Source organism: Bombus terrestris, chromosome 16, assembly GCF_910591885.1.
Source record: "Bombus terrestris chromosome 16, iyBomTerr1.2, whole genome shotgun sequence".
In the NCBI taxonomy this organism is placed as follows: domain Eukaryota; kingdom Metazoa; phylum Arthropoda; class Insecta; order Hymenoptera; family Apidae; genus Bombus; species Bombus terrestris.
In genome coordinates this window covers 2,540,920-2,555,284 of record NC_063284.1, presented here as the reverse complement: position 1 = coordinate 2,555,284, position 14,365 = coordinate 2,540,920, and the positions used below count along the sequence as shown (strand labels likewise).

General features: G+C 35.2%; 1 protein-coding gene and 1 long non-coding RNA gene across 6 annotated transcripts in view; one reads left to right on the top strand and one right to left on the bottom strand.

Moving 5' to 3' along the window:
- Positions 1-14,365, bottom strand: part of LOC100649910 — a 76,813-nt gene that overhangs the window by 46,380 nt on the left and 16,068 nt on the right. For all 5 annotated transcript variants that reach the window (XM_048413247.1, XM_003403125.4, XM_048413249.1 and 2 more), the window contains exon 2: positions 8,143-8,934. In XM_048413247.1, the coding sequence (XP_048269204.1) occupies positions 8,143-8,557 (415 nt within the window). In that variant the 5' untranslated portion in view covers positions 8,558-8,934. The remainder of the gene's footprint in view (positions 1-8,142; positions 8,935-14,365) is intronic.
- Positions 8,932-9,750, top strand: LOC125386540. Its single transcript, XR_007226789.1, has 2 exons — positions 8,932-9,081; positions 9,199-9,750. It is a non-coding gene; the product is annotated as an uncharacterized LOC125386540 (long non-coding RNA).

Sequence of the window (14,365 nt, the reverse complement as noted above, 5' to 3'; positions counted from 1 at the left end):
TTCTTGAGATGCAGATGGGTCGAAAGTTAGGATATGTTTTTACAGAGTGAAATATACAAAAGGAAGTGGAACGTTGCCAAGCGTTTGCGGATTTTCAGGGCAATTTCACAAATAGATATCTGCAGCGTCGTTTATACCTTTTTTGGTTATTTGTAATTGTGATTTAAATCTCTACAGTAAATTATAAGTATGATATTCGCTTAAATTGTGTGGTAGAAAAAGTATTATGATATTTATGATACAAATGGTTCTTTTTATATTTTTATGATAAGTCCAAGTGTTTAAGAACGTATAGAAATAAACATAGATCTTACTTTTTCATAATTTTGCTACATTGTTAAATATAATGATACTATTTAGAAACTTTTGGTCCACTCGGTGTATGGAAATTATGGCTAGAAAAATATTACTACAAGCGTAAATTAAGTACTAATAAGTGTGAGAAAGTAATTTTCTAAAACAGGTACTACGCAGAATGCTATGCTTTTCTTTAATCATCCTGTCAAACGTTAATCGTTTTATTCTTTAAGTTGCCTTCAGGGGAAACATTAAAACGCTTTTAAGAAATTTCGCGATGGAATTATAAAGGCATATCGTAAAACGTACAAAACAAGTTTTCATTCGTTAATGTATCAAATTGCCAGTTTTTGTGCAACACAAGAGTCACGTGATTTTCCTATTATTGTTTTTATAAAAATTTAAATGCCAGCTTTTGTCCACTAAATAATTATCCCTGATAGATTTATATCTGTAAAAAACAATTTTTATATGGAAATTTCACGTTCCTCGGGATCTTCCTCTTTTGTCATAAGTTTCTTTATTTTGTTGCTTTTTGTATGTGTTAAATAATTATTTATATTAAATTACATCCAACAAAAAAAAATTTTTTTTATGTGAGGATTTGATTTTATTTCTACCATGAACTCGGTGGAAATCAATAAAGCGTCAATTAAGCAGACAATAATGAGATAATTAAATAACATTGTATTCTGTACTTATTACACGCATGAGCAAATTTCACGAAGAATCTATACTTGCATATTTACATTCAAAAGAATTATTTACGATGCAATTCTACAATTTCACTTTGATGCGTTTATTGCTACATTTACGACGAGTGGCACAGACAGCTAATTTATTGTCTAACGGAAACCTTTTGATGCTTCCGGTATAGTTTTCCAATATTTGACTTTTTACATTATTTATGTATCTGTATGTAGATTGGACTGCATTGGAAACAAATATTTTTACGAGACATTTGGTATTTTCAAGTATATTTTATTTTACAAAATTAAAATGTTTTTATATTTAAATGAGATATTATCTGTGTAATAATACTACGTTAGGTATTTCTGTATATGTCAATAATAAGATAAAACCATTTATATTCTATATTTGAAACGTAAATAATTTCTGACGATTCGAATTTTCTTCGGAAATATATAAAAAAAAAATAAAGAGAGAAATTATACCAACATTTTTTACAATACTCATTGCAGAAAGCAATTATAATAAATTTAACAACATTTCTTTTTCAATTTCTGTTTTCTAAAGAAAGTACAATTCTTAATGGTGCCACTATTATTTGCGTATTTTTTCGTTCGACGTGTCGGGTGATCTCAATTTACGAAATGCCAATTGTTCCGGGCGCAGCCAATCAACTAACAGCCCTACTTGCATCATCGAGCAAGAAAAAAAAAAAAGATCGTTACAAAACGAAGCGAACCCGCACACAGAGAAGGAAGAGGAAGAAAGTAGGAAAAAAACCAGCGCGATAACGACGACTACTCGAGGAAAGTGGACTGTCGGTCGCGTGACGCGACATTTGTGTCACCAGAACATCGTGACACGTCGTTTATATCGCAAATAATTATTGTTACTGTTTTGTAGCCACGGTTTTAAAAGACACGGAAGGATACGCATAAAAATACATATAATGCTATAATAAAATTCATTCCGTTTGATTGCAATAAAAGATACGATGTACCACATGTAAACTAACCTGTACTAAACGTGCCAGATAGCCTGTATAATAACTGAAAAGTTGTATACACAGGCTCACGAAAGTATTCGGACACCTGTAGAAACATTTGCAAAAATAAATCTTTAATAAATCATTTAGTAAATCTTTTTCCCTATTTTTAATAAATCTCTGTAATAAATAAATAAATATATATATATATATGTATTATTTTATGAATATGAATACGATTATTTAAATATAGGGTGGTTCCCACTAAACTTTATCAGAAAAGAGTTAAATTCAAAAAGTTGCTTATTTAATATCTAGCCTTGTTGAAAAGTCGAAATGAAATTAAAGAAGAATTGGAATGAAAGTACACTTTTTATTTTCATGACACGAGATAACGACAAATTGATAATGGATGTAATTATTGTTAAAATACACCTGGTTATTTCAAAATGATTGTATGTCAATAAAAAATGGACAGGGCAAAGTAAACTGGATTTATTACTCTACAAAGTTTCTTTTCGTATTTCATTGCCAGAACTTTTTAATAAATCTTCGAACGATAAATTTCATCGGAACCTAACCTAAACCTACTTCAAATTGTAATAACGTATAACTATGACAAAACCAAGTAAATGTTAATATTCTAATTGTTAGAAAATCTAAGATCTTAAAAAGACAATCAAACTAAAAAAAAAGGAAAAAAATCATGAAACTTGCTTTTTAAATTTACCATTTCACATTAGAAAATCTAACCTCAATGTAATGCACGTTTTGTAGAACTATCTGTGATTCAATAGTACCAACTAAATGTCAATACTTGAATTTTTCTCCAAAGACAAAAACGATTCATGAAAATGTATTGTTTTCCAGTTCCTCATTACAAACTAAGTAACTTAATCTGAACTGAATCTAAACTTTGTAGTAACCTATAACTATACAGTGCCATCTAACCTTAAGAATTCCAATTTTCTTCTAAAGACAAAAAGTTATAATATTTTTAAAGATTCATCATCCGAAAATGAAAAACTATTTATCAAAGGATCTCTTCTTCACTCCAAATAGAGTTTTAAAAAGTTGGCAAATTTATTATCCCCTGACTGGATCAGGTAGATGGTCGGCATCGACCGATGGACAAAGGTTAATCAGATCGTACGGCCTGTGAGCGTAGTTTTCGAGGCTGGAGCGCGATAAAATCGCGCGTGACAAAGACCGATGACAGGAGGACTTCCTAATAGAAGAGACAACCCCTGGCTTTGGCTCGATATAATTAATCTTCGCCTCGTACCGGCGTGATTGGCCCCAAAAGTAACAGGCTAACCGTGAAAAAGTGCACCACCAACGAATCGGGTAAAATTCGCACCCTCTAATGCTATCCACGAGCCAAGAGGACAAAAAATCTGGTTTTGTTGTATTTTTGTTGAAGGCCAGTTCGATGGCCGTCCACTTGGAATTGCTTGCTTGACCTACCTCCATGAATAATGAATTCTTCGCTTCCTCGTTCGACGCGCGCGCTTCCACTCTTGGGAACTTGGCTTTTTATTATCTCACGACAGTGTAAACGTTTCTCACGCTGTCGTTGGATCTGATATTTGTGAAATGCATAGTATAATTTATTTTGCAGGCGAGTTATGTATTCGTAGGTGAGGTTAAGTTAGGTTCATTTTTAATTTAATTGAATTCCGCAGGTTAGAATCGATTTCTTGGCTTGCAATTGACTCTGCTTGCTTTTAAAGATTGTTATTAACGTAGTTAAGTTTTGTAACGTTCAGACGATCAAGGTTAGGTTAATTGCCACTGACAATTGGTTCTTTTTTTTTTTTTATTAATATTCCATCGAATTAGGTTAGGTTCGCTTTCAATAGAATCAAATAATTTTAAATTAATTGACTTCGTAGAAAGGCTGATACAATTGACTTAGCAATTAGACACGGTTGGTTTTCAATATCGTTACACGTATACTTAATTCTTATGTTAATTTTAGACCATCTAGGTTATCTTGAGTTACATTCTCTTTCCATTTAATTTAATTCACTAAATTAGAATCAATATTTTCTCTCCATTCAATTTGCTTCAATTTCAATTTAAAAAAAAACATCTCTTTTTCTGACTTTCTATGTATTTTCATTTTCTTGACTAATCCCAGTACTGCATTTTCATTTTATCTACTCTTATTTTCTTTTTAATCACCTTAATCTTTTCCCAAGGCTTTTTATCCGTTTAATTCTTCTTTCATTTTATCAAAGTGCTTTTGACACAGTTACTTAACCTAACATTTGCGAAGAGAACGGCAGATTGTCACTTTTTGTAATATGGTTGAGCAGTAACTTGATGGCGCGTGTTCACAAATTTCATTAATAAGCTTCACAGGCTGGACCAGACGGAGATCAGACGATCCTGATTGCTTGTATCCATCGCGTGCCACCCACACGTTAGAAAAAGACGTGAAAGAGAGACGAAGAACAGCATCGTTTGCCGTAACAGTGACAGGTCAATTATAAATGGGGGGACTCACCAACCCATTCAGCGCGTCGTTTTACGAAGCACGTGTACGTCGTTTTATGGTAGCAATAACTTACAATTATGTCATCGTGTCGAGTTATTTTTATGCGGCACACGCCTCCTCAGTTCGACCCTGTACGCCTCCGAAATTCATTTTTTTTTTTTCTTTTTTTGGCTCTCTCCATCTCGCTCTCTGCTCACTCCACAGCAGTTCCATTTGTACTTTTTCTCTCGGCGGGAACCGAGGAACCGAGCTGGAGCAAAGGGAAACCCTTCTCTGTCGAAATTTCGTGATTTTTCCTTTGTGAAGCGTGCTCCGTGTCTGGGTCTGGTGAAAAATTGAGGGAAAAAGCCGAACATCCCCGGAAAACATTGTCAGAGCAGAGGAAATTATTCCAGTTTTTGAATTATGGATGATGGATAGAATCTGCTTTTTCTACGTAAAATAGGTTCTGTGCTTTAATATGATTATAGTTTGATCTAATATAATTGTTATTTTAATATAATTATAGAAATTTGATAAACCCAGACCTTTGTGGTAATTCCACATTTATAGATTGTAATCTAACCTCCAAAATTTGGAACTCCTTTCATTCCATAATCTTTTTCCATCATTTTTTTTTTTTTTTTGCTATCCTATACAATAGAATCCATGTTTTACATAGAATACTTCCTTTTATTGTAATTGTAGATGTAGAAGAAATAATTCTATAATTTGTTATTTATGCAAAATAATTACAAACACGAAACCTTTCTTATATGTCTAATTATTTCTCTATATACTTGTAATTACATTAAAATATAACAAAATAATTTATGTAAAATCATAGTATATGTAACTTATAGTTATATTAGTAGAGAGAATTGTACACTGTATAAGTTAGGTTATAACCTATTACTATGAAACTAGGGAGTTGGATTTATGAAATATTCAATTTTTGTTGGGTTCAGAATATGTTGCGCGCGTTCCATATTTCAAGTCTACTTTATCCAGCTTTGCTGGAAAGACACCAATTCAACGAACTCTGAACTCGGAGACGCCACGATCACGACAGTTTCCATGCCAACGAATTTTCCATGAAATTCCTTTGCTTCATTCTAGCGCTCGTTTTCCCGTGTATATATCGTTTACAGCGTCGCCATAAGTTACAGGCGACAAGACCAATGGAAAAAGTTGGATATCGCTATATAGGGATGGTCTGGATAAACAAGGAGAACAGTTCAGGGGAACCTGTGCCAAAATGTCTGCCTTTCCGGTTAAGATTTCCGTCTATCTGGTTGATATCGCAGAATCTTTTATTTCTAGCGGTAGTTAAAATGGCTGTCATCGATCATGCCACAATTTTGGCAACACTGAACGCACAAAACATACTCTGCGTATAATGCTTGAAAGCATTCCGGCGATGAAATAACGATCAAGCAAATTATCGATTGTAAATTAATCATATTTAATTTATTGCGATAAGTAATACCGAAGAAATTGAAAAATCGGAAAAAGATTTGGTAGGTCATGAATCAAGATTTGATAGGGAATTAGTCAAGCTTATTTTTGCCTCGAGTCTAGGGAAAAGGAAGAATGCTGGAAAGAAATTACGAAAGCACGAAAAGATTTGGTAAATTGGTCATAAATCTAGGAAGTTAGCTAAAATTATATGTTTATGCTTGGAGATTATCCCTCCCTCATTTTGTACAGGCAATCCACCTCCGAAAAGACCTGTTTAGGACAACTCTAAGGTGACTTACGATCCCTAAGCATGAAATCTAGATACGTATCATGGGGTCTATGGTGCATTACTCCCTAGCACGACTACGAACAATGTCAAGTCCTAAACGTACAACTCTGTTATACTACTAAATACGAAGGAAAATAGCTTCGAACACGGAAAGCTGTGTACATGAGTATATGGGGGACCTTTGATCGTGGCACGTGTAATCATGTTACTCACGTTTGAATAACAAGATAATGGAATGCTTATATGACAGTTTTATAACACAAGGAGAGGGTTAAGTTTGTTACTTAGTAGAGACAATTTGCTAAACGTAGTTATTTTGTTTTAGTAATATGTTTACTAATTGAGTTTGATTAAAGTAACTAGGGTGGTTGGATTTGTGCCCTGGAGAATTCTATGAAAGAATACTATTTATAAGCTTGACTAAAGCAACTAGGACTAATTGAAATTTTATCCAGGGAAACTTTAGGAGAATTCTGCCTAGAATAAATTATCAAACGTAAATAAAAGTTACTATTATTATCTTTTTATACAACTTTAGCTTACAATAATGGTGCTACCTGTAGCATAAATAATTACGGACATATACTATGTTAAAATCTGAATCAATATTTTCAAATTTATAAAGCAGCTACTTTCCAACCTTAAAATGAAAAAGACTTTGGTATTTCCCTTTGAGGTTAAGTACCGTGTAGCAAAATTATGCATACATGTTCAAGTAAGGAAACATTGCGGTACAGGTAAATTACTTCTGTGAATATCGCTGAGAAGTATTTCGTATCACGAGATCGACTACGGAACCTAATATTCTAAATTACGAAACAACAGAATAGTTCAGGAAGAAAGCGCATTCTTGCATAGTGCGCGTCTGCAGTGGCTGAATACATAATCCACAGTTTCCACTTGTAATCCATTGTAAACATATTAGATATAATTTCATTAGGTCTAATTAACTTCCGAAACTTTAATTAACTTCTCCACATTTACTTCGTTACAATAAAATCGTACGGAGGATCAAAAATAATAATTCCAAATTTGGCGTCAGAACGAATTGAGGTTAGGAAGAAATTAAGATCAGGGTCGTAAGTGTTATTATTCATTATTGGCTATTATACTTATACAATATACTAATATACTAATGTAGTAATGCTGGCCTTGAAGCAAGTTCGGATTCATATATATACGGGCGAATACATTTCTCCCGGCGAATACATTTTCCACGATATTAATAATTCACGATACGCAATCTACCTCTTTTGTATTCTTATCACGTAGCGATCAGAGAAAATAACCAAGTTCCACATGAGAATTGCGGAAAATGATTATGGTTAACCAGTAAAAATTTGAGCTTATGTTATATTGGAACTGAATAGAATTATATTAGAGTTATGATAGAAACGTCTTTAATTTTAAACAGAATTATTTTTAATATAAATGTAATTTATCCAATGCTAAATGATCCTAAGTATATATTCTAACTATATAATTCGCAATCATAATGTTAGACTTAAAAAATTTTTTACTACCTTTCTAATACTTCGTCCTACTAATGGAAATCCTAGGCTGAGCTATTGACCAGGCTGAATAAACTTTTTATTCTGCTTTCATAGAGAAAGGCGTAATAAAATTATTTGATAAATGCTAAAGATGAACAATGTTCTTCAGGGGAAATTCTTTATAAATATACGCGAATCCTGCCTTCAAATTGTTTTAAATTTCCTAACCTATAAAGTATCGCGTAAACCACTGTAGGCTCTATAGGTAATATAACCTAACCCATAAAATTACATAATTGAGCGTATAAATTCACAGTCAATCTACCCCAACTCTCCAGTATTCGCGTCTTCAAATAGCCACGAGCCATAATTCCGTAAGATCCCATTAAAACCCCATAAAAGAAGAAAAACGCGAAGAAACTGGCGATAGAACTAAAGCACTCACCGGTTTGCACGAGCTTGAGCGCGGCGGCATTGTGCTGCTTGAGCGGCTCGCTGAGCCCCGGTTGTGTGAGATCCTTGAAAGGATTGGCGGCATCCTCGCCGGCGCCAACGCGACTGTTTTGCATAGTCCTGGCGTGTTGTTCGCGACGAGTACCCTTCGCGACCTCGTGGCTACGCGGAGCCTCGTTACGGCTCGCTTTTTTTCTACGTGTCTGTCCTCGTTCCTTTCTCCTTTCTTTCCACTTCTTCGAGCTATCCAGCCAACTTGGTGCTAGTGGGCGGTCGTTTCTCTCGTTGACAGCGATCACGGTCACCTGACAACTCGGCCGACGATCTCCGGTCAACACTGGACTAGGATCACGGTCTGGGTTCTCATAGATACGCAACAGCTCGTCTGCTGGGTAGATGACGTACATGCCCAGCCGATGGTGTGCCGTTCGCCCGATCGCGCGTCCAATCTGCCGGTTCGCTGGCTGCCGTGGCTGCTGCCTCCTCCGCTGCTGCTCCTGCTGCTGCCGCGTTTCTCGGCTGAGCCAACATCGCTGCCCGCCAATTCATCGTTTATGAGTCCGCCGCGAGTCACGCTGCCAGGCCACGCGAACAGTCGCATCTTCTTGGCACGCGAGCCACCCTCGATGCCTCTACGGCCGTTACGTTTCTTTGCAGCTTCGTGACGACGTGGCAGCAGCTTCCCTCCAACCTGGTGAATCGGTGCTTCAACGCGTATTTATGAGAGTCTGGTGTACTGGAGATTCGGCTACTAGATGGCCATCGGTGGACCTTGGTTGTTGGTCTGTAACAAAGAAGACGGCTCGTTAATGGGTTTCAAGAGCAGTGACCATACTGAGGATGGGAGGTGATTCTTTGCTTGAAGTGGTTGGTTGGAAACTCTGAAAATATTTTGGCCTCCCATTTGAAGACATACTTGGTGTTTATGCTGGTAATATTAAAAGTGGAAAGTGATTCCTGACTTGGAATGGGAAGGATTGAAAGCTTTGCGAATACCTTGAAGTCTAACTTGAAGTTACACCTAATGTGTGCACCAATCATATTGCAGATATGACGTAGACTGGGCTATCTATGAGATGGAAAGTAATACCAGCCCTGGAACAGGGAAGATATACAGGGAACATTGGAATCTTTGGAAATCTGGATCCTAATAGAATTGGTGGTACTGTTCTTCTACCGTGTATTACTGTGATAATTTGTGTGTTGACTGTACGGGAGATCTGAATGTGAATAATCTTATATTGCAGTAGTTGGTATATTGTATATATAAGAGACTGAGTATGGGGCCAGTTTTACTTATATCATAAAGAATGTGGTCAACTGAATATTTAGACTTTTATGATGACAGTGAACATTTTCAGAGTTGGGTATTTGCTGTGACAAAGTATTAAAGATTCATGAAAGAGACCCTGTAAATGGATGATCATTTCTGGTCTAGAGTACAAAAGAGTGGTTTGTTACCAACGTGACTGGCTTCATAATTAATACTGTAATACCAATGAATGTTAATAGAATTGGTCAATTAATTTGGCGGAGTCATAACAGTAATCTACTTATGGAACGTTATAGTTCATCACCAGTAAATTTGGATTAACAATCATTACTAGGTCAGAATCCTTCCCTTCCAACTCAAACAATGTCAACTATTTGGAGTCGCCTATTACTGGCTCGACTACCTCATTCCTTAGTCATACCGTGTCCCTATATAACATTCTAAATCCTGGTACAGCTAATGGCTGCACTGTACTTTGCTTTAATGTTGCTTATTCCAATCTCCCATCTAGGTGTCTCTGTTCTTAAAAGAACATAGATAGGATTTTAGAGAAATTAGCATTTAGTGGATTTTATAGCATTATTTGCATAATTCTCAATGCAAGTTTCTATGTTGTTTCTATGTTCTATTGTTTCATAGTTTACCGTGATTCCTCAGATTAAAAGTCTGTTTTCGATCGTAAAATATGTAAAACCTCTTTAAACATTCGACGATATTTTCATTGACGTTTTCCAGGCTGCGATCTAATTCAGTATTTATTTAAGTAATCGCTGCGCCACGGTAACGGTTCATGAATTATTAACGAACACCCGTTTTAACTTTGTTAAGGCTCAGCCGTTTGTTCCACGGAACGAGGAGCGCTCTGTTTACAAGGTAAACGACTTATTCAGTGTGTCTGAATAAAGACGGGACACATCTTCTTATTTCAACTCGAGGGGACACGGACGTCGTGATGTAAATGGTCCCTGGTGATTTAAATCTAATTTCAATGTGTCTTTTCCTGGAGGATGGAATACGTTGAATTCATTCAGATTGCAGTCTCGTTTAATCGCATACTGGACTTCGTTCGAAGACTACCGTCACCCATTTACAGTTGGAAAATTTCATTTTTATATCACGACCACGTATTTCCATCTTCCGTCCATATTTCATTTTTCCACGTTGTAAACGTTGACCATAGTTTCGTGATATAAAAATACAATATATTTTTTGTGGATGATAGATGAAACTTTCTTCTTATCTTTCGAAAATATATTTCTATCTCCATGTGTATCCACCTAATCTAAACGTAAGGACATTTTCCTGTGATTAAATATGGGTGCAGCTCACGTCGATTAATATTAAATTTCCCATTAAAGCATTCGCGTACAGTCGCTAGGGAAACTTGTGCATCTGTCTGTATAAAAAATTCGTAGCACTACAGAAAAATTGAATCTATCGATCAATCTAACGTTCTGATATTCTTTCTTTATTTTGATGGATTACGTACCTAACCTAATCTGTCCTATGACTGCACAGTCACAGAAACGCCATAAATCGCGCTGAATTTCGAACTTTCTTATATATTCGTCTCCAGGGCTAAATAAATAAGTTTACGAGATATTATGTCAGTTTTCCTTACTTGTTTCCTTACTTTTCTATGCTATCAGAATATGGTCAATTTGCAATTTTTCGCAGAACCTTTATAGATTTACAATGTTACATTTTTGAAGATTTGAATAATTTTTTTGTAAAATACGTGGATAAAGTTATGTTTGCGTACTTTCCATTCTTGTTTCTAGCCGTCTGTAATTTTTCCTTGAAACCTAACCTAACTCAAGGAAAGAGATTCAGATCTAACATAACCGACTACTTTGATTATTTACAGAAATAACATAAATCACGTTTAACTTTGAATGTTTCTCATAGACTGAACAGTACAGTGCACTTAGATCACATTCACCGTATCTGGCTTTCCTCAATTCCGTATAGTACACTGAGATACTTGTTGCTGAGGTCTAACCTAACCTAACCTAATTGAGTGATTTCGACATTCCATTTTCAGATGAAAAGTTTTTATCGGTCGTCCTACGGATGTTCTTCGAACCTCAGAGGATTAATAACACTGTCGTTGGATTAAGATGGTCGAGCTAATTCCCCTTAAAAGATTATTTTCCACGGCGGTGAAAAAGCTGCACGTATTAAATTCCAGCAGATAAGCTCGACTCCTTTTAAGTAATTGAACCCAATCCTGGAGTAAGTGTGAACGCTGATTATTCCTTTTTCCACGACATTCTTCGCCGAGAGCTATGCAAATTGCGATAAGCCATTTTGTGCAATTAACACGTCCCATCTCGAACACGCTTTTCAGTCGGAACAAATTATGGACTTCGATGAGGGAACTTCTAAGAGAGTTTCCGACAGCTAGGCTCTCTTTGTTCCTGGTTTTCAATGGTTTCAGGCCTGTTTGGAACTCTGAGTGTGAGAGAATCTACATGAATCCGATTCGTGTAATTATAAGTTCTGACGGATATGGAGATTTTTTTTAAAATATTCATATTTCTTCTCAATTTGCACGGAGAATAAACCAAAGTTATGTTATGTGATATTATTAGTACATTACATACATCGCATTAGAATTTATACTTGTATTTACATTAAAATTGATATTCGCTTCGAAATCATTATTGTAGGTTAAAATCACGTTATTAAGAATTATTTTATAAGTATACTCTGTGTGTATAACAGGTGTGCAAACAATAGAATGATACTGATTCTTATGATCTTATAAAAAATTACTATTTTTCCTACTAAGTTAAGATACTAATTAAAATATTTATTCGAGTCTAATTACTTTAACAGGCCAATATTGAAAGACAAATAGGTTAGGAAATACTTGCTAGATCCTAACCTAAATTAACCAAATTAAGTTAGGTTAGATTAGATTAAAATACCTTTCCTCTTATCTAGAGACGAAGTATAAAATCGCTTTAATTATATTAAGACATAAAATTGTTCTTATTTGTTGATGGAATCCATCCAGTTTAATAAGGTTTGCTAAGGTTATTAACCCTTGATCTCTTGAGAAAGGATCCATCTTCTTAGAAATCTCGTTGCTCGAGGATGATAAATTCTTTCGCGACGAGTATTACGATTTTGCGTCTTCGTCTTTGATACCAATAGATACAGCCAGGTCAGGCTCTCAGAGTCTCATGATTTTTCTATACCGCCTTTATAAAGAAACGCTCTCAGACTCGATAAACCAGCGATACCTTCATCCTGCCTCTCCTTTGTAGTCGCTTTTCTTCCTAGAATTGTTCTTGCTACGATGATAGAGCCAAAGGATTCATCTTGTTTCCTGTTAATTGCTGACTTTACCGTCTCACGATGGCTTCCTTCCACTATTTCCCCCCATTTCCTAAGATTTTAAAAGGTTTATTCAAATACAACTTCTGGTGTGTACGTTTCCACTGTAATCCCATTCTTATATCCGGTACAATTTTAATAAAAATTTATTTTCTCATAATGCTTCTCCTTTGAAGGCTGTGTGAAAAACGATTCTTTTTAAAGAATCATAAGAAGTCCATAGAATAATAACTGGAGACCCTTTCTTGATAGACAACTTGATTCAACCCAGAGTTTCCATTTGCATCTAGTTAAATTTCAAAGATTGCTTGAGAATTCACTTTCTCGCAATGACCCGTGGATGCTACGATAATGTTAATTTTCTCATTAAAATTTTGAGCAATTTACAGAATTATACTCGAAGGTCATTTATTGATATTTTACCTGGTTCAGTTCTCAGGTTTTTTTACATAGATGGTTAAACATCAAAGACCGCTCGAAAAAATATAATATAATTCACTAGCCAGTAATGCAACACGCTGTTGAAATCAGACAGGACTTTAACGCGCCTCGAGACTTCATGAATCGCGTTACTATATCGAATTAAAAAGCAGCCAGCCGACGTTTTATTCGATGACCGAATAATTGAAGCACTCGCTCTCAATTATCCCGCGCTTTTATCCTGCCCCCTCCCTTCTTCCTCATTCTCAGCTTTAGCGTCCAGAAATCCCCGATTGCTTTTTCCGATAAGCGTTACCAACTATTGTTCGTCGACTGTCACCAATTTAAGGCGGAAGTGATAAGTAGTCTAGAGATATTAAATAAAATCCCTAAATAAAGTTCTACCTCTTAAATGTTTTCTAAAAAAAATTCTGTATGCGGAAATAAATTCCTAGAACTTCCCTAGGATTTCAAAAATGTCATTTCTAGAATGTCAAGAATTTAAAACACTGATAAATTCAGGAATCTGTAAATTTTATATATTCGAGAAGAAATGGTTACAGAAATTCCCCTAGAATTTCATTTGCATATGAAAATTCTGTTATTAGTAGATGCTTAATTGCAATGACTTTCATTCAAAAAATGACAAATCACTTTCAGTAGACTTAAAATAACTTTCATAGAGAAGTGAAAAGATTTTTCGTCCAAGAAAATAATTCTATAAAATCGAAGATCGGAAAGAATCTTTTCGATCAATTAATTAATTACAATTAATTTTTAATCAACTTTAACAACACTCTACTACAATTTTAATATTATGACAACAGTCGCAAAAGGGTAGAAACGTAATAATATAGAAAACTAGAAAATTCTTACGAACCTTTTGATCATAACCTCTGTTTCATACAACGTAAAATAATATCGTGCCGCGCAGTGAATAAAAATCCTGTTGCACAATAGAAATCCAAAACACAATACACTCGGAATTTAATTTCGCGAACCAGATTGTAGAAATCACGAAACACTATTTTTTTTAAACGTGTTCTCGTTTATTTAACGCGACGATCCGAACCGAACGGAGAGAGCAAAAGAACTAATAAAAGAGTCTTAATTGGACCGTGCGAATTATAAACTTGACGGGAAGAGGTCGAAAATATAAGATCAAATTTTTTCCTCA